The sequence below is a fragment of the Electrona antarctica genome (assembly GCF_951216825.1).
Source record: "Electrona antarctica genome assembly, chromosome: 6".
Classification (NCBI taxonomy): domain Eukaryota; kingdom Metazoa; phylum Chordata; class Actinopteri; order Myctophiformes; family Myctophidae; genus Electrona; species Electrona antarctica.
This window is the reverse complement of record NC_136811.1, coordinates 18953272-18979011: the sequence shown is the minus strand read 5'-3', so window position 1 is coordinate 18979011 and position 25740 is coordinate 18953272. Positions and strand designations below refer to the sequence as shown.

General features: G+C 44.0%; 1 protein-coding gene across 4 annotated transcripts in view; it reads right to left on the bottom strand.

Annotated features, from left to right (window-relative positions):
- Window positions 1-4291: 4291 nt before the first annotated feature.
- LOC306924495 (receptor-type tyrosine-protein phosphatase U-like) overlaps window positions 4292-25740 on the bottom strand; it is a 164963-nt gene continuing 143514 nt past the window's right edge. For all 4 annotated transcript variants that reach the window (XM_079503013.1, XM_079503014.1, XM_079503015.1 and 1 more), the window contains 9 exons: window positions 23416-23570; window positions 22532-22667; window positions 21083-21232; window positions 19442-19756; window positions 17415-17540; window positions 10752-10909; window positions 6905-7040; window positions 6065-6277; window positions 4292-5357 (listed from right to left, as the gene is read on the bottom strand). In XM_079503013.1, the coding sequence (XP_079359139.1) occupies window positions 6215-6277; window positions 6905-7040; window positions 10752-10909; window positions 17415-17540; window positions 19442-19756; window positions 21083-21232; window positions 22532-22667; window positions 23416-23570 (1239 nt within the window). In that variant the 3' untranslated portion in view covers window positions 4292-5357; window positions 6065-6214. The remainder of the gene's footprint in view (window positions 5358-6064; window positions 6278-6904; window positions 7041-10751; window positions 10910-17414; window positions 17541-19441; window positions 19757-21082; window positions 21233-22531; window positions 22668-23415; window positions 23571-25740) is intronic.

The window sequence follows — 25740 nt, the reverse complement described above, 5'->3', positions numbered from 1 at the left end:
TGTAACAAAAATATGTTTAGTGTTCTAGGGTTAAGAAGGTTGGTATTTCAATAGGAAGTACAGTACTATATTATGACACATTTCAACCTTTAAAGACAGAGACGATAAAAGTCCATGTCTGTAGACTCTAGGATAGAAATTATAATCAAGAGGAAAGGCATCGATTTTGTTGCCAGGCAATCAATGCTTGCCATGGAACAAGACAACAAATTATAGCTTATTGTATTAGGTCCAATTAGGCTACATTGAAGATATTGAATTTTGTTTTATGTGTATGATAACAACATGTTATGTTATTGTAGGAGTTGCAACAGCAGTCATTGGATGTGGTACCAAGAAATGACCAAATTAACAGTGGTTCCACATGACCAGATTATAGTTGAACTGTTGAAGTTTAATAAGAACCAACACACTGTTTGATAATCATAAAATATACACTCATGTATGGTAAAGGTGATGATATTAACATTGAAATAGCATCTGAAAATATTTCCAGGCGACCTCTCTACTCACTATTAGAGGTGAAACTCAAAGCGCTACATCTGTCTCTCCCCTATGACTACTCCCACATTAACCCTTTATAGTCTTCTAGCCTCCTACAAATTACCCAAATATTCATTCTTAAAAAAATAGCCTAAATAAAAATAAAAATAAAATAAATTCCCAATCTAGTCCGACCTTATGTCAATTCCCCCATGCAGTCCCTGTAACTGGCAAACCCCTACTCATGCGGAGAACACGCTATCAGTCCCACTCACATCGCATCATGAAGAGACTTGACAAGTTGTTTCCCTGAGTGGAGGATTCAAACCCTAGTCTCCATGGTGATCGGAAGGAATATTACCCCTACGCCACCCAAACAGGGTGCATAGATCTCTGAGCTTGTGTGGAGCTTGCAAGCCCAAGATGAGAGAGGGCAGTGAGAAGAGCCAAGGCAATTGCATTATCAGTAAATCTGTTTTGATGATATGCAAATTGCCATGGGTTCAACCCGCTGGTGGGCAGCACTGAACAGATGAAGTACCTCAGCAACCTCTCAAAGCATTTGCTGACAATAAGCAAAGGGCAACAGGTCTCCTGTTGTTCAGAAATGCTACCTTGGAGTATTCTGGGACAGGCACAAAACTCGCGGACTCGTAGAAATGTGCAATTCTTGGGAATTGTAAGTGTGGTTGCACTTTCCCTCGATGATGATTATGTCTGATTGACCGACATGACGTCACAGAAAGTGTATACAGAATGTTTATCTTCTATCTAACTATAAATGCACCGAGTCTCTGTGTGTACGTCTGTACGTCTGTAATCCACGTAACTATGGAGAATCGTTAGCCCACCGACATCAAATTCGACACACGCGTTCCACCCCACCACAGGGAGTGCAGTGCCCGGTGTCGAGTCGGTCGGACCCACGGTTGTCCATAACCGCCCCAAAAAGGCCTCTGCCCGGGCTCTGGACCGGGCCCCTGACCAGGGTCCATATATGGAGCTGGCCTGTTCTGACCTCACAACACCATATTTAGGCATGTCTGACACAGAACTCCATACGCTGGCCTGTTCTGACATCCCAACACTCTGACATCATTCTGACATCGGGCATAAAAGGGACACAGACATCATATCTGGGTGGGGCATGCATTTCCACTCCGCCTCATTCCAAGTAGGCCAGTGCCCAACGGCACCGCCATAGAGGCCCCACGGGCACCTCTAGTCTAGAATAAAGTCAGGCAATAACTACAGTATAGTGTGCCTCTGGCAACCACACTAATTAGACATTATTAACTGCAACCATGACTACAGAGAACCACACAGGTCTGTAAACATGCAACATTTTTAACTTCTTCTAGCATAAGAAGGAACAGTGTTCAAGGTCAAGTATTTTGTTCTTCTTATCTCCAGATTTCAGAGGTTGTTGTGCCATCAAAGCCAACTCGCTGCTGTGAGAAGCACATTTTCTCTTTCTACTTTAATTCATTTTCCAGGCCTCCAAGACCCTGTATTGTATGTGTCAAAGATGAGCCTTATCTTTCCATTATCGCAAATAGATTAATTCTGAATGAATCGTGAAAGGTATTTTTGTGTGTGTGCGTGCCGCGTACACACGCGCGTGTGTGAATCCTTTCATTGGTGTGACAGAATACTGCATCCAAAGCAGAAGTGAGAGAAACATCTATAGAAAGCTGTCATTGTCAATGGCAATGAGTCTGGGGTTGTGTTTACCTGCCATGGGAGCCAGCTGACTGTCCTCCTGGAGGGTCAGCAGTCACAGATGAGGGGCTGGGTCCCCTGGGCAGCGCCCCCTGGAGGGAGACGGGAGCTGTTGATCAATAGCACAACAACAATGCTGCAACAGGTTTTGGTGGAAACAGTGTCATGCTGGTAGAAATCTATCAGTGCTTTAATCATCAGACACACACACACACACACACACACACACACACACACACACACACACACACACACACACACACACACGCAAGGGTGAAGAAGGAACATACTGAGCAAGTATAATGATTCACAGTTCTACCAAAGAACAAGTGCCAACATGAAAAGGCAGAGAGAGAGAGAGAGAGAGAGAGTCTCAGTGGTTTGCTAGCCTTATTAGCCTGCATGTTATTTGACCCTCCTGCCACAATGGCACTGCTTACTCACAGTCTCTGGAATGTTTTGGCAGGGTGTCCTTTACAGCTGTCACCCAGACGGTGATCAGTGTTGATAATGAGGTGTTTGTTTTATTTCTCTACCTGAGCATAACCCCTCCCAGAATGGATGGCCCTCTTCCAGTCCTTGATAGTGTCTTTCCCTGCCAGGTGAACAAACTGCTTGGGGCTGATAAGCTGCTCATTGAACTGTACTGTAGAGGAAGAATAGAGAAGCACATGGAGAAATAGTGCAACGCAGCAACTACACTCTGCTCCAGATAAACACCAACGCTTCTAACAGCTCTGGTGAATCCACACAGTCAACGGTGTGGAGATGAATGTGAATGACTTCAATGTAGGGATAATCACCTGGTTGGGTGAGAGAGGTTTATAGTTATGCTACAGAGACGTTATGAATGTGCAACTGGGTCTCTGAATAACTGGGTTTATTGCCAATGAATATATGAATGAATCCCCAATGAATATGGATATTAGGGCTGTCCTGGACTAAAGTAATTCTTGGACGTCCAATAGTCATTGGAATTTCTTGAATATATTTATATTTTGGTAGGTCTATATAATACCAAATGATGTATGTGTGCTCAGTAAAACAAATGTTTTACGGAGTGTACACATACAGCATTTGTCAACACTGTTGCGGATGTTCCTTTCTTCTCCTTGATGTTTGCTTTGATGCCTTGACATTCAGCACCTAAAGCGCCTAAATACAGGCAAAAGATGTGCACACAATCTTCTCTGTAAACAGAGAAGCAGTGATGCACTTGCAGCACCCAGGTCCACCGTCATACCTATATTACCTGTGCGAACTTGCGTTCAGATGGTAAGGGCACTTCCGGGTTGCATCATTGAAATCCACACCCCTCAGAGAGTGTGTGGGTGAAGTTTCAAGGCAATCCGACAAGCAGCAAGTAGAAAGGAAAACGATATGATTTGTAGATCAACCACAAAAAATGGGATCTAGACAGTCGATCCCATCCCCATAATTTGTAGGTCTAATTCCATCGACAGTCCCATCCCCATTAGGCCCATTTGTAGATCTAATTGCATTGACGGTCCCTTCCCCATGATTTGTAGGTCTAATTCCAACAACAGTCCCATGCCATTATCTGTAGATCTAAGTCCCATCCTGTTCACATTATTTGTAGATCACGTTGGTCTTTTCCACATGATTTGTAGATCAGATGGTAAATATGTATGACGCCTTATTCAGCGTTCTCAATAAGACATGAGACAATGCATCTGAGCCAGTCTTGCATCTTTTATTTTGGAGTGCCGCTTTTTCCACTTTGTTGGTTTATGAGTTAAGTTATATTTAAAGTTGAGCACCCACTGCCTTAAACAAGGGCAGTTTCCAGAGTTTCTTTCTTTACATGCATGACACCATGCCCTCTGTACATTTAATTTGGGTCCAAATGAAATATTTGTATAACATTTTTACATTTTTGGTCCTGCCCCAACATTCTTCAGGCGCGCAGGCTGAGAGGTGGCACATGTTTCTGAGGGGTCCTGCTCTGTTGGAGAAATGTGACGTCAGCCTAATTTAATTTTATATTAGAGGTTTTCCAACAAAGATTCATATTTTATTGTAATTATGTACCAAACCCATTTCAATAACACAACTACACTGATAACAATACATTTTATTTCTATGCATTTTTCAAAACACAAAGTTCTTCATACATAAGCAGACACACAGACACATTAGACCTTAAGTTTCATTTAAAAAGACACGCGCGCGCACGCGCGCGCGCACACACACACACACACACACACACACACACACACACACACACACACACGCACACGCACAATACTATATCTATATATGAATAAAAAAATTGTACGATAAAAAAAGAATATCTAAAAAAAATAAGTCTAACCTATAGCCTTCTGACCAGGTTAGATATAAATATACAGTAAATGTAGGCATACGTACCTGTACAATCTATCACCAATAATATGGGCATACATCTATCATGTACTGTATATATGTACAGAATATCAACAGTGAATAATAATGAAAGGCTGACATATGTAGTGTCAGCCAGCTACTGCTACACAGTGGGAATATGGTTAACTATGTACAGTGAATATAAGAAATATTCAATCCATCGACAGAGACATATTTACAACAGTTAAAGGACCACTTCACCCATTTTAAACCATATATTCATATAATTTTCCTCACTAATGCTGTACACAAATGACAAATGAGGCGCAGAGTGAGTACCTGAAATAGGATCTTATAATGAGCTTTAGGTCCAATTGTATCAAGACAAGCTTCAAAGTGTGTGAAGTGCTCCTTTAACATAAGCAGGCATCTAGTAGACACGTCAGTAGTTCATGAGCAAATGTGCCAGAATAAAGCAGGAGTCATTCATCCAAAACCAGAACACAGCGTAAGGGGGCTTGGTGGAGCTTCATGGCTAACGGCACAAAGGACTGACCAAGTCACTCAGTCTTGTGTCGATAAATGATGCATCATCATACAGGGGTGGGAGGGGTTCATCAGGGTAACTTGAAGTGAAAGAGGCCTTGCTGTGCCTTCTTCACCACAGGGCCTGTGTGCTCGTCCATGCAGGAGCTGTCCTCGGTGATGCGGGCGCAGAGGAACTTGAAGCTGCTGACTCAGCTGACCGGGTGATGTAGATGGAGTCCAGCTTCTCTCCTCTCTTCCTGCAGTCCATGGTTAGTGGACTACATCAAGAGAACAAAACAGAAATACCCATGTTTGAGCAACTGAGAAGCTCTTCTGGTAGTAAAATATATTTACATAGATTGTGTATTGCATTCATTCACCCGAGGAAACCATGCAAGGCACCTAACTGCTCATCGGGAGCAATTAGGGGTTCAGTGTCTTGCTCAAGGACACTTCAACACTAACTCTGGGGGAGCCCGGCCATGCGGCCACTCTACCCACTGCCATCCCTCTAATGAAAAAACATGATCAACTACATATACAGTTGCATGCTTCTCACCCTCAAACTGACGTGTGTCTGTGCACGGCATCACACACCCCTCTGAATCACTCCAGAGAACATGCAGACATCAGACATAATACATGACCCGACACCCCCCCCCCCCTAATTGTTTTTTAAAACAGTGTGTGTGTGTGTGTGTGTGTGTGTGTGTGTGTGTGTGTGTGTGTGTGTGTGTGTGTGTGTGTGTGTGTGTGTGTGTGTGTGTGTGCGCGTGCAGTATATACTTTATATGATGTCTGCTGTGTTATTTGATCTATGCTATGTTTTATGTTTCTTTCTGTTAAGTACTCTGTGACCCTGTTCATAAAAGGTGCTATACAAATAAAGCTTTATATATACAGTACGTAACACCAGGTCCTAATTGAACTCAGTAAGTAATGCAGTAAGTAGGCTAAAGTTAATTAACAAGTGTGGACTACTTACTGTTTTCTTTTATTTACAGTAGAGAATAATCCACTCATGGAGAGCTACCGAGAACAAGCTCCATGCTCCTGCAGTGCAGGCAGCATTCGCCTGAGAAGCATGGCCACTGAGAGTCCCAGACACAATCCACAGCCCACAGTAAACATGTTGCTAGCTCCCTTCAAAGCAGTCCAAGTACTCCAGGATGAAGTCGTAGCAAAATCGGTACTGGTCCTGAGGAAGAAAATCAAACAATAAAGATTGTACTATATAGTCGGAAAGCTGTGATTCAGGGTTTTCAAGCCAACACAGTCTGTTAGATGTTGAAATCTGTGAGGGGTCTAGACGTTTGGCAGTGTGCAATATCGTATTAAACATAATTAACAGGCTTTTTGCTCATTCATTTGTGGCCAAATCTGTGCCTGGCCAGACACATTTTCTTTGCATCCGTAACACCTCCTAGTGGTGTATTTCAGGGGTTCTCAACCCGTGGGTCGCGACCCCTCGGGGGGTCGCCAAATTATTTTAGGGGGTCCCCAAATTATTTAAAAAAAATAAAAAATTAAAATATTTTCACGATTTTTCAAAAATAGCAGATCTACAAGCTCGTAGCGCGCCACTCGGTGGCGTGCTATGAGCTTGTAGATCTGCTATTTTTCAATAGCTAAATTATAACAATGCTTAAAACACCAAAAGGGGTTCCCGCCCAAAATGGTTTAAGGTTATTGTAGCAGTCAATTTATATTGGGGGTCGGGAGGGGGCGGGGCGGGGGTCCCGAGACATTGCCAAAGCATTTCCGGGGGTCCCCGGCCAAAAACGTTGAGAACCCCTGGTGTATTTGAATGAAAGCCACCTCTTACCAGAGACTCCAGCATGTTGGGTTTGGAGTTGCGTAGCGTCTTGACAGCATAGAAGATGTCCACCATGTTCTGGTACTGGATCATCTCCAGCAGAATGGTGCAGGCACAGAAGGTCCCACTGCGGCCACTGCCGTTTCTGTGGGCAACAACACAATGGTCACAGGTCCGTTTGTCCATCCATGTTGACAATGCCATGGTGCACAATTATGCGGCGGTGCACATGTGGTTACATGAGCCACTTTCTTTCATCCTTAACCAAATTCAATTAATCTGAATCATATAAATGAGCTCTGATTTAAACATCTGATTTATGTCTTTACTCCACATCGAGTTGTTTCTGGCAACTTTATCAGGATAATAAATATAGGTCGATCCTACCCAGCGTCAGTTGGAACCAGTAAATTGCTGTGCCCAGCAATTTGTTGCTTAGAACCCTTTTCAAGGTGACAGTGACTACATTTTTTGAGCAGATAGCATATCATCTAACCGAAACACTCACAGGACAATCATGACGACATGAATTCTAACCATACCAACCACGAGAGAATGGAAAATATTTTTTCTTTCCCATGTCTATGACATACAGTATTCTGTTTATACAGGCTTTGAGAGATCAGCAAATGTTCACTTTGTGTTGAACTAGTCCTCTCTAGATGAACACAATCGCAGGTGTGAACGCTCAATAGGTACAATGTGCAACAACAATAATGCTAAACAACCATAACAATGGAAACTAGAAAAAGTGCCCTTCTGGGCACAGGTCTCCACCAGGAGGATAGGAGTGTGTGTGATGTTTGGCAAAATGTTTAGGAGTAATATAAACATGTTTTTTTGTTTCTTGCAACAATTTTCTTCATTTTGTTGAGGAAATGCAGAGCCAGATCACTCATAGCATCTCTGAGGATAGAATTCTGACAAAATCCAAATCCAACAGGCTCGTCTTGATCACATGACTACAGAGATCATGTGTACCGATTTGCGTGAGATTTGGATGAAATCTGTGCGACTAACATAAACAATGTGTTTTGCAGAAATCGGCCTCATGGTGGCGCTATAACCGGCAGATGTGGAGGGATGCAGGGAAAATGTTTTTCCATGGCCTCTAGGGAGTGCGTATACATAAGTTGTCGATGCAGTTATAGGTAAAAGCAGGAATTGGCCTGTTATAGCGCCACCCTGAGGCTGATTTGGGAAAGAAATAGTGGCATGTCGTCCTCGGCCTAGTGGAAATGTGCGTGTATAATTTGATAGAAATTGGACACTGTGTTTGTGATTTGTGGCATTTTGTTAGAAACGGACCAATCATGTGAGCTTTGGAAGCCAATCTTAGCCAATCAGGATGGAAGATGGGAAATTGTGCAGATCTGTGTTGATCACATGACTATGAAGATAGTGTATACCGAATTGTGTGATGTATGGATAAAATGTGAGTTATCTACAGAAATGTGTTTTGCCAAAATCGGCCTCATGGTGGCGCTATAACAGGCCGTTGAGGAATATTTGGGGCAGAGGTTCGTCGTTGGCATCCAGGGAGTGTGTGTGCACAATTTGGCATAAATCGGGCCAACGGTGCCGGAGATTAGCTGATAACGGACGGACGGAAGGACGGACGGACGGACGGAAGGAAGGACACACACACGGACGGAGTGCAAAACATACTCTCTCCCCATGCCTTCGGCCTGGTGGAGACAACAATAAGAGCTGTTTCATATCAGTAGGGGTGGCAGTAGGAGGTACAGTAGAGCCTGGTTCGAACCCCAGCTGTAATGTATACAGTAGAGTATGGATTTATCACAGATAAAACACAGTAACAACCGAGAATCACCCTCATGTTTTTTCACATGTTTCCAGGAATGAAATCAACACATTGTTGATCAAATATCCGTGCTTGTGTCTCCTACATCACTTGATACTGGTTCATATGGACACACTGTGTCTTCATAGAGAAATGGTCAAAGACGAAACGCTACAAGCAAGTGAAAAGTGAGAAACGGCCACATTATGCGACATCCTGCCAGAGGTATTGTCCAGGTTATCATAAATGAAAGGCCATAATCAATAAACCACTGCCACACTTCCTCTCTCCAGAGGTGAAGTCAGAGAAGGGCAGGGCAGACCCAGCAGCCAATAGCAGCAATATTAAGAACATCAATCGTCCTCAGTGCTTTGGCAGTGTAGGATTCACTGTGTCCAGAACCAAGGCTTTCTGTATGAAGACATCATTGATTTCATCTCCATAATCTCTGTCCCGGTTGTCGCGGCTAACGCCATGTGACAGTGCTGAGTGATGCTGGCAGACCAATTCTGCAGCATCTATTCATATTCATCAGGGGGCTCTGCTCCAACCAGGGGGCTTATGACAACAAGAGAGTAAAGTGGTAAGACACGCACGCAGGGTAACACAGGGGAAATCCTGGCCTGAATTACAGCAAATGTATGAATTAATCCTTACGTTATTATAAGATGAATGTTTATGGTTATTGTTGTAAAGCATTATGGCTACTTTATGAGTGCTTATAACTAAAATGAGTCCGTTATAAGCAGCTACTGTTGCATTATAAGAATGTTTATACTGCTTCATAGTGTTAGAACATGAATAAATATCTCAAGAACAGATTCCGTGCTGCGCTACCGAATCTGTCAGCAAGGCCATTCAGAATGTGTATAGACTGTTGATAGGGGGAATGAAAACACAGGCACACCACAGGAAGTGGAGGGCTGAGGCAGGGCCAAACGGGCCAACATCCTGTTATACACACTCTACTGGGTTCTGCCCCCAGAGGCAAATTCAAAGGCAAATTCAACAAACAGCAGAGGGTGCTGTTTTTTCTTTTTTTTGCCGATGGGTTCCCAGATTGGAACATGAATGAAGCATTCATCAGGTGTCTTACAGGAAGTGGACAGCTAGTTGAGCTTATAGGACTAGATAGTACAATCCCTTAGATAATCAGAACTTGGCATCGAGTGGGGAGGGGGTAAAAGCTTCACTGAGGTCATCAGGTGGGCACCCTCCTTCATAGGTGTTTCGTTGATAGGCCCACGACACCTCCAAAGGGCTCAATGGCGACACCTGGCGTCCCAGGTGTGCCCCCCTCAGCTTTTACCCCTCCATGTTCATTTTGCAGCCCAGTTGGGGTCCTTTCTCTTGATTCATAGCCAGCTGCTGCTTCGTTCGGCAGCCTCTGACAGCGACTTGACGGCTTTGCGGAACGCCTGTCCTCGCACTCCCATCCCCTTAAGAAGCTTGGTTGTGGAGGTGGCAACAAATCCTCTACACTCGACCTCAACCGGAAGTACCCTGGGCACGCCAGCCGCGTTGTTCTGCCTCGGCTGCTATTTCAGAGTACTTCAGTTGTTTGTGTTCGTATGCTTCACCAACCGCAGCTTCCCATGGTACAGTTAGTTCAACAATGAAAACAGACTTCTGGGCGGTTGACCACAAGACCAGGTCCGGCCTGAGGTTAGTTGTAATGATCTCAGGCGGGAAGACGAGTTACTTGTCTAGATCAACCAGCATCCTCCAGTCTCGGGCAGAGTCTAGGATGGTTGTTTCAACTCTTGCAGATGGCTTTGTTGGGGGTTGTCCTGCTCTTACAAAATGGGTGAGTGTCTGGGCATTGGTGGAGGGAGGGCATTGTTGGTAGCTCTCCTTCCTTCCAGGGTGATCGCCAGTTGTCTTAGTCATATACTTAATCAGTGTTATAAGTGGATTATAATGGATTGTAAGTATGTTTATAATGCATTATAATGTTTTGATACATTATAAGAACGTTATAATACATTATACAAATGTTTCTAATGCATTGTAAGAATGTTTCTAATGCATCACAGACACCAGGTGACTCACAGGCAGTGGACAACGGTGCGTCCCTCTCCACACTCCCTCTGCCACTTGTGCACTTGAGCCAGCAGGTTGAGGAAGGCCTTCTTGGAGTCGGGCACGTCACGGTACGCTGACCAGCGCTGGAACTGGAACTGGCACACGACCAGCTGGCCCTCCTGGAGCTGAGGAAGACAACACAGCTCATAAACAATAGCTGTGTGTGTGTGTGTGTGTGTGTGTGTGTGTGTGTGTGTGTGTGTGTGTGTGTGTGTGTGTGTGTGTGTGTGTGTGTGTGTGTGTACGCCTGGATGCCTGCACAATGCTGTTTGCATTCCACATTCCAGTGTCTCTGCATCCGTCAGCATACAGCTGCAAGTGCTTGCTGGGTGGACAAGTTTCTGTATGTGCCATTTAACACTTGTGTGTGTATGCGTGTGTGTGTGTGTGTGAGAGAGAGAGAGAGTGCGCAGAATAAAGCTACATCATCTTAGTGTGTGTGTCCGTGCGTGCGTGCGTGCGTGCGTGCGCGCGTGCGTGCGTGCGTGCGTGCGTGCGTGCGTGCACTGTCAGCAGTGTGACTCTTAGATTTATGGGTGTATTGCTGGGCAGGGGGCTGAGAGGTCCCGGTGTGCTCATACATAGCCACGCCCCCGGTGAACGTCAGCTCACACTTAAGGAGCAGTGGAACGTCGTTAGTCATGTATAAACTGGGCTGTAAAGACACCTGACGACACACAGAGGAATGTGAGCTACTATACAGGTGTGTATTTTACACCTCCATATAATGCTTACCATGCATTCCTCTTTTATTTGTATGACTTCATCACACACACAGGAAAACATGTGCTAGAGATAGAGAGCGAGATAGAGAGAGAGCGCAGAATAAAGCTACATCATCTTAGTTAGTGTGTGTGTGTGTGTGTGTGTGTGTGTGTGTGTGTGTGTGTGTGTGTGTGTGTGTGTGTGTGTGTGTGTGTGTGTGTGTGTGTGTGTGTGTGTGTGTGCCTGTGCCAGTGTAAGGAGAATGCCAAGGCCAGCTGGCAGGGGAGCTGAGGATGCCAGTCACAGTCAGCACAGGAGGGAGGGCTCTGTGGGCACCGCTGCCACCCTGCACTGGCATTCCTAAAGCACTCCACGGTGATCCCATCTGCGGGCGCTTCTTGTGTTCTTGTGCGAATTCATATTATATGCATGAGAAAAATCACTAAACCAACCTTTTTTAAGGCAAGAGGCAATGAGCACCTTTGAGGGTACATACCCCTCGCTACCGCATGCCACGCGCACACAAGTGTTTCTCCAACGAGAGGACAAACTGGACACTTCCATTTAGCGCTATTTTTCTTGCAGTGCCCCGTTTTGTTTTTGTTCATGATTTCTTACCAATTTTCCTCACGCCAGGTACTTCATTTAATTTAAATGTCCGTTATGGTTTTATGAACAAAAACAGCAGAGGCTCTGGGGAATAACTCCTCTGCTGAGAAATATGGCATGCATTCCAATCAAAGCCCCTCTTTAGTATGCCAACGGACGCATGAAAGGCAGGGAAGACGCCCATCGAAGGTAATGACAGGAGGAAATTGAAAAAAGGGAGTGAGACTGACCTTTACTGCATGCATGTCAATGTGCTTCTCTACTGTGTTTTCCCACCGTATGGGGAGTGGCTACGGTGTACATCTTCACCATTATAGGTGGCTTTATGGAAATCCCAGCAGTGCTGGTTCAATTTCCTGGCCTGGTGAATTCAAATATGTCCTTTGCAGCATGTATAATAGGGAGCTATGAATAAATTGTTTAATGTTCTGCCGACCTGCTCTTCAGGCTACAGTTTTGCAGTGTATTTATTTGACAACTTCCCTGACACTGCCACTGGCGGGACGCAACACGGGAGTGAGTAGTGCCGTGTGCATAAGAAAGTAGCTACAGTATAGAAGGACAGAGACAGAGGCACTGAGGCACGCTGTGTGTTGTAGCATGATAGCAAGTGAAGCCTACAGACAAAGAAGGCTCTTCGTTTGGAACTTGCTGGAGCGACCCAAATGCTGGCTGCTGTAAAGTCAGAAGCTCTTGAAGCGCGCATTTGTTACTCATCACCTGAGAGCACACAGCCCAGAAGTGCCTCCAGCCATCAAAAGTGCACAACAACACCGACTTGCAGGTTTCACATGAAAATGGTACACAGTACATTTGTCAACATTATGTTTAGAGTTATTCATCTGAAGGGTTCAAATGCTTAGCTACATTCAAGATTGCACAGCAACGTCCTGAATGTCAGTTTGACTCTGACACCTGCCCCACACAGATGTCTTCGGAATTCAGCTTTACAGAATACTGGTATACATAGAATCAAGGTTCAAGGTTCAACTTTATTGTCAACAATACCAGTTACAGGGTAAAAGGCACGTGAAATTCATTGTGCGTTAAAAGACCATACAACAGCTACAGTCTAGTGTCAAATAATCTGTATAAAGAACTAAGTGCAGGTTAAAACTAACATCTCTAAAGTACACAACTACTGAAAGTGCAAGATCACAGGTGCAAAAATGCAGAAAGCCTTAGACATATTGCCATATAGTCCGGGCCTTGTAGTGTTCAGTGTCTGTTCATGAGTCTGATGGCGGAGAAGAACGTGTTCCATAGTCTCTGTGTGCGGCTGGCGAGGCTGAGGAACCGGTTGCCTGGCCGTGGCCGCCTAGATGGCTCAAACAGGCTGTTGCTGGGATGATGCACATCTTCAACAATCCGTTTCGCCTTGGCCATGCATCGGCTTTCGTATATTCCCTGGAGGGAGGGAAGCTCACCTCCAATGATACGCTGGGCTGCTTTCACTACCCTCTGTAGTGCCTTCTGCTGGCGGACAGTGCAGCTCCCGTACCACACATTGGTTCCACCCGTTAGGATGCTCTCAATGGTGCAGTTATAGCACCTCAAGATACGGGGGCTGACCTTGAACTTTTTCAAGCATCGTAGGCAGTACAGGCGTTGTTGTGCCTTTTTTACCACATGAGTGGTGTGAGTAGCCCACTTAAGGTCCTCATCAATGTGTGTGCCAAGGAACTTGAACTCGCTGACGCGCTCCACTGCGACTCCATCTATATAGATTGGTGCGTGCTCGCTCCTCTGTCTCCTGAAGTCCACAATTAGCTCTTTCGTCTTTCCAGTGTTGAGAGCTAGGTTGTTTTCCCGACACCATAGTGCGAGTTTATTGACCTCGTCTCTGTAGGCCGTCTCGCTGGCATCTGTGATCATCCCCATGAGTGTGGTGTCATCGGCATACTTTATGATGGTGTTGCAGCCGTGCGTGGTGACACAGTCATGTGTGTATAAGTGTAAGAGTACAAGAGGGGGCTGAGCACACAGCCTTGGGGTGCACCAGTGTTGAGGGTCATTGGGTCGGATGTTATGTTCCCCATCCGCACCACTTGAGCACGGTTTGACAAGAAGTCCAGTATCCACCTGCACATGGTTGGGTGCAGGCCTAGGTCTCTGAGCTTCATGTCCAGTCTTGCAGGGACAATTGTGTTGAAGGCGGAGCTGAAGTCCACAAACAGCATTCGCACACATCTGTTGTTGCTCCCTCTCTTGTCCAAGTGAGTGAGGGCGGTGTGGAGAGCCATGGCCACTGCGTCATCCGTAGATCTGTTTTTCCGGTATGCAAACTGGCATGGATCCAGTGTAGCGGGCAGGACCGAGCAGATGTGATCTCTCACTAGCCTCTCAAAACACTTGCTGACAATTGGTGTTAAGGCAACAGGTCTCCAGTCATTGTAACATGATGTATTTGTACGCTTGGGTACCGGTACAATGGTGGACCTTTTGAAGCCAGCAGGAACCACAGCTTGGGAGAGGGAGAGATTGAATATGTCTGTGAACACACCAGCCAGCTGATGTGCACAGACTTTAAATAGTCTCTTCTCTGAGAGATGTGAGGCTCTTCAGTCCTTTTTGTCGATAAGGTTTCCAGCATAAGAGTAGTAGTGAGTGTGTATAAAACCTTTATCCGGTGTGACAGCAGATTTACTGAGAATGATTAATGGCATGAAATTCTCCTTTGAAAAGAGCTTTCTGCATTGTAATCTTCAGATAATTTAGCAATACGTAATGACATCTTTATCTTCTATTGAAGATAAACTACTGAAGAAATATATCATTGTCATTGACATCATCAACAATGTTTAGACCCATATCTAAATTAGCCTTTCTTGCCAAAGTACTAGAGAAAGTGCCTGTTATTTTCTTTCATGATTGTCCCCTGATTCTTTGAAAAGTTTCAGTCTAGTTTTCAAACTCATCACGGTTCAGAGACTGCACTTCTACACGTTTTGAATGGCATTGGTATGAATTCAGATGTGGGCTGTTGTTAGATCTCTCTGCTGCGTTTGATACAGCCGATTGAGTTCTCAAATTCTGCCCGAACCTGACCCTACCCGACCTGACATTTTCGGGCTGGACAGAGCCCGAAATGTATGCTAATTAATTAGTCGTGCCATGCCAGCCTCGGCTTCTGTGAAGAAAAAAATATATATATCTACTAGCGGCCTAATGGTAAGGCAGACGGAAATGGAAGTGGGTGTCTTGGATGCAGCTCAATGTGAACTTTACTAAGTTATCTAATTTGTCTAATTCCTAGCCCATGTTATTAAAGAAAAACAGGTGACAATGGCCAAAACTCAATCGAAAATCGGTGCTCGAAAATTAGCGAGTCAAAATGTTTTGGCCATTATTTTTGGAACGGAAAGTCCAATCTGCTCAATTAGCTCTTCGCTAAGTCCCACCCAAGCCCGTTGTTGGCCAATACCACGTTAGCGACGGTTACTAAGGTAGAAAACTGGTCACGCTTGCAATGCTGGTCAAAATGTTTAAGCAGTGTCAATAAATATATTTGCTGTACAGCATGTGTGGACCTCAGAAAGAGGGTTTGTTTTCTTACCTTGTTATGAGCAAACTAGTCCGTTCCATGAATTATTTCGCTCCGTTGTGCAGTTTAATAGTACATATTAGAAATAAAAATAGGCTCTCATTGACTTCCATTGTAACGGGGGAACAGCTCTCAAAGTCACTCTTTTAGAACACTAAGCTGATTCTGACCGTTTATGACATCAGGAAAACTCACTCACTTTTATTTTTAATAAAAAATGTCAACGTTGTCTTGTCTGTTTTTGTTTTGACTTCAGTGTTGCCACATTGTGTGAGAGAAATAAGCCAACCCACCTCCAAAAACGAGCCAACTCTTAAAGCCAAATCAAGAAAAACAAGCCAAAACAAACACAATAATATGACCATATATAATCATAATAAAAAGATTGTATGCATTTATCATTATAAATACTATGTAGGCCTATGTCTATGATAATTAATGTTTTGGTAATGTATTACATACACTAATTATTAGCCTTAAGCCAAAAGTAGCGGGAAATAAGCAGACCTGGCAACCCTGACAAGCTTGTGTGGAAAGAAGTTCCGGTTTGCCTACAAAACGATCTGATTGGTCCAAATCTGTACACACACTTCTGAAGTAGCCTCGGTCTCAGCCTTCCATCCAGGCCGTTGGATGTAAACAAATGTATTTGATCTCGTACACTTGTCGCAAACACCATACACAATTTTGGACGCGTTTGAGGGAGACACTTTAGGAGAAATGTCTGGGACTGCAGCTGGGTGCTCAAACAGCATGGAGACTTGTTTACAAACGAGAGTTGGGAACACCAGAACCGCTTCACTGTATATCTCCAACCAAAATAGTTACTTTATAAATCTATCAAAAGACGAAAAGTTTTCCTGATGTCATAAACTGTCAGAATCAGCTTTTGTTGTGTTCGCTTATGTGCTAACTGACTGACTTTGAGAGCCAGGTATTTGACCAGCATGCAAGCGTGACCAGTTTTCTACCTTAGTAACCGTCGCTAACGTGGTATTGGCCAACAACGGGCTTGGGTGGGACTTAGCGAAGAGTGAATTCAAAGCTTGTTGAATGCGTGACTTTGAGGACAGAAAGCGAATAATGACACCTCAGGTTTTGGGAGTTTTCAGGCCTAAAAGTATGGTAATTGTTCGGGCCGGGCCGAGCCTCGGACACGTCCAGTAGGGCCCAGTTAGGGCCGGGCCTTCATTTTCAGGCCCATTGAGAACTCTAACAGCTGATCATGACATATTAACACCTTGAGGGCTCGGGCCTATTTAATCCATTAATAAAATGTGCCCATCGTTTATAGCGCCCAGGCCACTTTTACCGGCGGACCGGAAGTTGTTGTGAATGTGTGTGTAGCAGCTAACAATAGCCACACCACTCTAGAGTCGATCGACAACAACGGGAGGTAAAAATAAATCAATCGCGACTAGCGACTGGACAGCGGAGGGCCGTCAAACACAGGATATTTTTTCATAATTAGACGGGAAGATTTTCGTTGTCGTCAGGTAAACAGGTGACTTGACGGTGATCTCCTCCAAGGTGTTAATTGATCGTGTAAAAAACGGTGTAGGTGAATGGGATCGTGCTAGACTGGTTTATGTCTTACCTGAGTGGCAGAACTTTCTCTGTATCAGTTGGGAATAATTATTCCAGCTATCGATTTAATTTGTGATTTAATTAAATTAAATTACGTTTTTGAATATTGAATCTTGGAGGTATGAAGTGCCACCGAATGTAATGGAAAGACTAAACCCTGAGCTGAAACATTTTGAACAACTCACCCTCGTGACATTCTTGACCCGAAACAGACGAGTGATGACATCCTCGTCCGCTGACATGGACAGAAACTCCACTTCCATGGGTCCATACTGCTGTAAGCCAGGCTCCGGCCAGTACTGGACACACGGCTGGAGAGAGAGAGAGATATGATACCAGAAGATAACACATACTGTATTGCCAGGAATTGCAGTAGACAAGCAGAAAAAGAAAATGTTGATATTCGGCCAACAGTTTCTTACAAGTCTCGTGTGGAGGAAGCTACATGTCCTACATCTTTAGGTCCCTTCATTTAAATTATTTGCTGGCCGGATCAGTTCTGTATGCATGAACGTGCATTAACGTCCATGTGCGTATTTTCCCAAACAGCTCTTACGCTTATCTCAAGAACACACGCAGATGATGTGTGTACGGTAAGTGTGTTTGTGTGTGTGAGTTATGAGTGGTTTTAGAATGATGCACACAGGTGCATTTTCTAAATGTGTGGCTGGTGAGCCAGTAGGATACAACAACACACAGAAGTGTGTGTGGGGAGGAATGAATTGGCATAACGATTAAACTGGGGAGAAAAGTGGTAAGAATCACAAAACAAAACACCAAGAGTGTCATCACAAGTGCACATGTCTTCTTTAAGTGTTTAAGCGAGGAAGCGAGGAGATGTGATAAGTGGTTGATTACACATTCTGCTGGTTTTAATGCTCAGTGCAAGGTTTTCTTTTGCATAGACGTACCCCGCATTTAGAAACTGGTGGTAATTACTGATACTGATGGGTGTTGAAAAGGAGGCAATTCATACCTAATCAAAACATAGGCTATTAATTCAGTCACCCAATAATTAGTCTCAGAAATCAAAGACAACCATGAACCTTCCACACCATGTTCCCACATGTGCCAGTTGCATAAGTAGTTACAGCCTTAGTAAACCAGACATGAATTCCATGCACCTTACCAGAGCACATCAATTCAGGCTATTTGTTTTAAGGAATATCAAGTTAAGCTCAGAGGGACAGACACAGACTGTATACTATAGCTTCCCAGGTGAGAAGGATTTGATGTTAGGCCAGAAAAGGCATGTAGGCTATAGCTCCAGAGGCCAGCATGTTCTGAGCCTTTGATGTATGTAAATCTGGCCCTGAGACGTTCCTAGAAACTCCAAACACTGACACCAGGGGAGAGATTTGCCAGGGGCACCCTAACAAATACAGAGAAACAAACATATCCATATTACGAGTTCACAACAGGATTTTGCAATACGTGACTAATTATGTGACTAACATGCATGAAGGTGGCATTTTGTTTCCCGTTAATTTCTGCTGCAGAGCCAATCAGATGAAGCTATGGTACACTGGTCAGCTTTGCCTTTGATGGAGTGTGTTCGTAATTTGTAATGTTTACAGTAACATGTCACTGCTTGTACCTGTAAACTGTATTTCAATATTATGCCCAATGGTGGACTTCAAAGTGTTTAAACCTGGATAATTTGATTTATCTTGATCGCTTCCAAAAAACAATAATTGATTAATACTTTGAAATATGTCTGTATCTAATGTCTGTCATCTTTTGGATTTGTTGTTTGTTTGTTTGTTTGTTGCTATTTTGTTGTTCTTGTAATCAGGGAGTCAGAGAGTTTGCACACGATGTTAAAGTCAACTAGGTGCAAATTCCCATTGACAGCCCATACATCCAAACAGAAAATGCCTATCTGATTGTATTAAATAACATCAAAGTCACCAACATTGCAGCTGTACGAAAAGCTTGAATTATCCTCGTTCTATCTGTAAAGTGTTTGCTTCATAAAAAAATACATGTAGACATGTTTATTTTTGTAAGTGTTGGAGCTTTGGAAGTGCTTATTGGATATCACTCACCACCTGTTTTGAATTTGCACATAATGCAGGAGGCAGCAGGACATTGCTTTACTGAAAACGAGCGCTTCCAAACTCTGATGGCAAGATGGCCGTGGTCTGCAAAAGGTCAATTATCCTTCCCTGACTAAATGAAGGTGAAATGTAATCACAACAAGAGAGCTCACCCAGGCTGAGTTGGACTGGTTGAGTTGGTTCAACATGACCACCGAGGTGCAGCCGTAGTCAAACACCAGCCTCCAGAAGTCGGACGTGGTGCCGGCGAGCGGGTGAGGCGTCACGATGAAGGCGGCGGGCCGGTGGAAGCTGTCGGTGAGCGCAGCGTTGATGTAGTTGTTGCTCTCGCCTTCGGTGGTGACCAGGAAGGCCAGCGCGCGGTCGGGAGGCAACACGTCCATGCTGCGGTTCTTCTCCCGGTTCCTGGGCAGCAGCGCGATGCTGCACTCTTCAACGTCCAGGTGAGGCGTCACCGAGTTCAGAGTCTGGGTTAAATGATGAGAGAAAAAAAGAACTAAAGTAAAAGTGGGTGAGGAGGAGGAGGAAGACAAGAGGAGAGAGGACGAGGAGAGAGGAGGGTGAGGACAACATCTGTAGGCTTTTAAATACGTAGGCCAGATAAACAACCCTAGTTAATTTTGTCACAACAGGATTCTGTAATAAGTGACTAGAATTATTAGTCCTATCTTTGAGATTTGGGGGGCGGCCATAGCTTAGTGGTTTGAGAAGCGCAGCAGAGATGCGTTCAGCAGCGCTAATGTCAGACGGGTGAATTTACAAAGACAAAATAAGCACACGTGACCTCTGTCTTTATGAAGAACAAACAGTCTGTAATCAGAGAAGCGTTTTTTCTCCTGAGACTGAGCAATAAATCAGGCATAATTCATATGGGGCATAAGATGAGAACATAATATGGAATTAAAATTCCACTGTTACTTTGAAATGCAAAACCCTGGATCAATGTGGCTGCTGTTGCCCTGTGGATCTAGTCTGGATGGAATAAAGTGTTGAGATTGCATTGCAGAGGGCAGACAGGGTAGGGGTAGAAGGTTTTGAGGTGATGCTAAGGTGCTGCTCTCTTTTTTGCACTAGGTATGTTGGCGTGTGTGTTATTTAGATAGTGTACGAGTCACTGTGCACCTCTATTGTCTTGTATTGTAATGTAATGTATTGTATTGTATTGATGAATGCTGCAGTGCGGCTCTTTTGTGTCCAAGACAAATTTCTCCCTCGGGAGACAAAATAAAGTGAACCTTGAATATATGAATATAATATTCTCCAAACGGCACATAATGAAGCATCATTATTGTATAAAGAAGGATGCCTCTGGTTGTGTGATGTCATCACCCCTCTATATTCCCTCTGTGCAAAACATTCAAAACATCTACATCCATACAGTACATCGATTCTACAGTATTCTTTATGATTTACTTCCACACAGTTTGCCGGTAATTGGCTTCAAATATGGATGTGTTTTTTTTTTACTTACAACAAAAAACACCATATATCACGAACGCAAAATCCAATCAACCCCAAATACATGTTGAGGGGACTCTAGTATAGAGTGTAACCCCAAAATATATTAGCTTTCACCCATTGGAGGCGCTACAAATGTGGAAAAGTTGCATTGTATGTCATTTTGGTGTGGTTGCATGGAGGTGTTGTTCTGACCTGGAACTCTTCTCATAACTAAGTTGAAATAATAATAATGTTTTAGTGTTATATGTTGTGTATGTTTTAGTGTTATAGATGAATTGTACATGTGTTAGTGTTACAGATATGTTGCATATATGTATTTAATGTGTTCTGACCTGGAACTCTTCTCGTAGCTGGGATGAGTTGCTCTGGGAGTCCACGCGCAGCATGTCCTTGTAGGTGAGGGCGAACTCGTTGACCAGGATGGACGTCTCTCCACACAGACAGGCCTCCAGGATGGCATCATGGATGAAGATGTACTGCTCCTGCAGGTCATCAACAACAGCACAGTTAACATGGAGAGGACATTAACTGAGTGTCTTACTCTGTGTACAGCCTGAGTTATACTCTGTAGTCCAACAGTATCGCTTCCACCACCTCTGTAAAACTGTGAGCACTGCAAACAGAATGGAAGACAGATACATAAAACAAGAGCAGAAGCAAAAAACTAGATACATAACAATGAATAATCAAAGTAAGGTGATGAATGGTGGAGAATGTTAATGCAACTTAATGTACTCAGAGATTTTCCCCAGAGGAATGTCTTTGCGTTGCTGAGTTATGACCCGTGGAAATTCGCCTGAGTTGGTGTATGAGGCAAGGTGAATTTTGCGCATTCACGATGCCCAGTTCGCCTAATTTATCTTTGCTTGTCTTTGCATTGACTTTGCATCTCGCTGCAGGGACAATATCATTGCCCCCTGTATGAACGCACCTTTAGATCCCCGAGAGTCAATACACAGTCAGTACGAGCAGCTGAATATACCTCTGTCTGGATCATGTTGATGGTGTGAATACTCTATAGCAGCTAAATGTACCTCTGTGTGGATCATGTTGATGTGAATAGACTCTATAGCAGCTGAATGTACCTCTGTGTGGATCATGTTGATGTGAATAGACTCTATAGCAGCTGAATGTACCTCTGTGTGGATCATGTTGATGTGAATAGACTCTATAGCAGCTGAATGTACCTCTGTCTGGATCATGTTGATGTGAATAGACTCTATAGCAGCTGAATGTACCTCTGTCTGGATCATGTTGATGTGAATAGACTCTATAGCAGCTGAATGTACCTCTGTGTGGATCATGTTGATGTGAATAGACTCTATAGCAGCTGAATGTACCTCTGTGTGGATCATGTTGATGTTGTGAATAGACTCTATAGCAGCTGAATGTACCACTGTGTGGATCATGTTGATGTGAATAGACTCTATAGCAGCTGAATGTACCTCTGTGTGGATCATGTTGATGTTGTGAATAGACTCTGAATGTACCTCTGTCTGGATCATGTTGATGTGAATAGACTCTATAGCAGCTGAATGTACCTCTGTCTGGATCATGTTGATGTTGTGAATAGACTCTATAGCAGCTGAATGTACCACTGTGTGGATCATGTTGATGTTGTGAATAGACTCTGAATGTACCTCTGTCTGGATCATGTTGATGTGAATAGACTCAGTTGAATATACCTCTGTCTGGATCATGTTGATGTGAATAGACTCTATAGCAGCTGAATGTACCTCTGTCTGGATCATGTTGATGTTGTGAATAGACTCTGAATGTACCTCTGTCTGGATCATGTTGATGCGTCGGGAGCACAGAGTTTTCACACAGTTGTAAATGTCCACCACGCCTTCACATTCAGCCATGTCCAACATGACGTCCAGCACGATGTAGCAACCGGTACGACCTGCCCCCACACTGACACACACACACACACACACACACACACACACACACACACACACACACACACAGACACAGACACACACACACACACACACACACACACACACACACACACACACACGTTTTGTTTTACTCATCAGAAATTTGTGACCTCGCTGTGTTAGTAACACAAGTAAGATGCGCGGACGTGGGAAGCGAAATCAGCTCGTACATTTCAATAACAACAATTAGAATAAATGACGTACTTTTTTTTAATGTTTTCTTTTTTTAAAGTTTTCTTTTGTGTGTGTGTGTGTGTGTGTGTGTGTGTGTTTGTGTGTTTTTCTATTAATCTTTGTAGGGCTATGGGTATGTGATGAACAAATTATAACCTCACACAATGGTGAATGCTTGGGTGATAATTTATATTAACGTATAGGTGATTTCCATACAATAATACAGGAGTGTGTATGTAATAATAATAATAATAATAATACAGCATATATCATTAGGTATGAATCAGTGATGCTCAAAAGTCTTTGAGAGAATTTACATCAGGCATGTCCTTGTGGGCCAAATAAAAAGTTTAATCTGAAAGAGGATGAGTCTGAAGTCAAGTCTGAGGTCACTGTGTGTGCGACTTATTTACGACCCGAGTCCCAAGTCTCAAACTCGAGTTCCCATCTCTGGTAAAGTTTGGGGCGGGCAGGAAGTGTAATGTCTGTTCTAACTGTTCTAACAGTGAACGTCCACAGGACAGTAAGTGTCATGAGCTGCTAACCTGCAGTGAACGACCACAGGACCAGCATCGGGAGGCGTAGAGGCTTTGACTCTCCGTATAAAGGCCAGCAGGCCTGTGGCGTGAAAGGGCACCCCGTGCTCTGGCCACGAGGTGAAGTGGAACTGACGCACTTCGTGCTTGGCTGAGTAGCCTCTCTGTCAAAACACACAAAGACAACAGGAATTAGCATTACATTGAGATTAGCCTCATAGCGTTTCCTCATGCCAGTTTACGTTCTCATTGAGTCATTTTGACAAAGCTTCTCATTATTTTGAGATTGTAACTCAGTATTTAAAATGAGTAAGTCATGCTTGAGAAAGTTTCTCAACATGATGTCTTAAGGTCCTTTCAGACGGGGAGCAAGTGACGCAGGTGTTGTCGCCTGGATCAACGACAGGTCTGCTCCAGGTCTGCTCATGCGGGATGCATATTGTAAAAAGAAAGCTCACCACAATCCAGGTCTAGTCGCCCGCGGGCGTGTGCACGAAACTAGCATGCAGTGCGACAATTTCACAGGACTGCCCCCATGAAAATACGCTTGCATAATCGGCCCTCAACTTCTCCGCACGTAACGAAAATAAATGCACGACCTCTCATTGAAAAATAATTACTAGGTGCGTCAGTCGCTCCCCGTCTGAAAAGGCCTTTAGAGGTGTTCTTGTTTGTTCATCACAATTGGTGGAAAGAGATGCTTTGGATGAAGGGGGAGGGCGCCCACACCCGGCCATGCACTACCAACGAACTCCGGGGAGCACTTCCAGGGGGACCTGCGCTCCGTGTATAGATGTTTGGTTTCCCAGGCAGCAGACCCAGCTTCAAATCCAGGTGTTTACACAGACTCACAGTCATTTACCACTCTGAGTGTAAATGAAATGTCAAAGTGGATGCAACGCAAAGATTTGAGGAAGAGAGAAATAAAAAACTAAAGTGAGGGAGAGGGGTGAAAACAAACTGTCAGCATCTGCCATATTTCTGCTGATTAGAATAACCAGCAGCATGCACCCAGTGAGAGCAGCTGTGATGGAATGATGATAATAGAGTGTTTGTGGCACTGTCACTACAGAGTGACTCTGAGCCATTTCAAAGAACAGCAGCATGAAGGAGCCCTTTGGGAGACTACAGGATGAGGACACTGGGAACAAACCAGTAGCGCTGGAGCATCTGCTCTCTCCAGCTATGTTGGAGAAGAGATGGAAGTGTTTTTAAGCAGCTACTCATGCTAATTCCTCTCAATGATGATTTATCCAGAGAGGCCCACGTTCTCATCGGTAATAAGTCCTGTCAGATTTTAAGCTGTTCTATAAATAGACCAAGTCACCCTGAGCTTCAAGGACGGAGTTCTCCGTTCAATCAATTAGTAACACCCAGCACTCAGGACGGAGATTGAGAAAAAGGACGGAGATTATTGATATCAAAACCGATCGCATCGCTCCACAGGGTGGGAGCGTATGTTGCGCAACATTCAATGTTATTTCCCCCCCCCCCCTTGATCTAAGTCCTCAACCTAAGTAACAGAGAAATATCACTTACTTTCAGGAATGGCAAAATGACAAAAGGAAATAAATAGATTTATAAGGGTTCAAACCTGAATGGCTGAAACTGTGCTTTATATTTTTAACTGTTTTTATTTTCTATTTCTATGCCAGTTCATTGCCTTTTTCTCCTTCTGTTGCTGTTTTGCAAATTCCTGTCAGATGGTACATGGTAGAGACGTGACATTTTCACCAGTGATTGGAAGTTATGGCATTCTAATTAAAGGTCAAAACTTTCACAAAGTCACAACTCCCACGCTGCGAGTCTAGTTTCTATGGAACCTGCCACAAGACATCCATATATCCTCACTCTACAATAACTACTAAAGTCTGACTCGATTCTCTACCACTCTCTCTGTCCTTGCTGCTGCAGTGCAGGTAAAGCTGCCAGACATCTTAATGGAGGCAGCAGGTAACCACCCGCTGTGTGTAAGTGGCTACCGTACTGCGAGGGCTCCACCTACGTCGTCTCATTATTGAGTGCCAGAGGCAGAGAATCAGAGACCTTGCAGGACATTTTAGTCAACTAAAGGACCAAGTGAAGTAAATTATTACTTCTTTATTGCAGTTGATGACAGCAATGATGTGATCAAAATTGTTAATTTTATGGAGCCATTGGACCAGTGCCAATGTAATGCTATTTTGTCTGGCACAGCCAACCTTGCCACACTGAAGTAGCTGTGCTCAAATGTTATTTCCAATTAGACTACGAGAAATTGGACAATTCATGAACAAGAAGGGAAGCCTGGGGCAGAGCTGACCCAGACAGTCTTGATAATCTTGAATTCTTGGA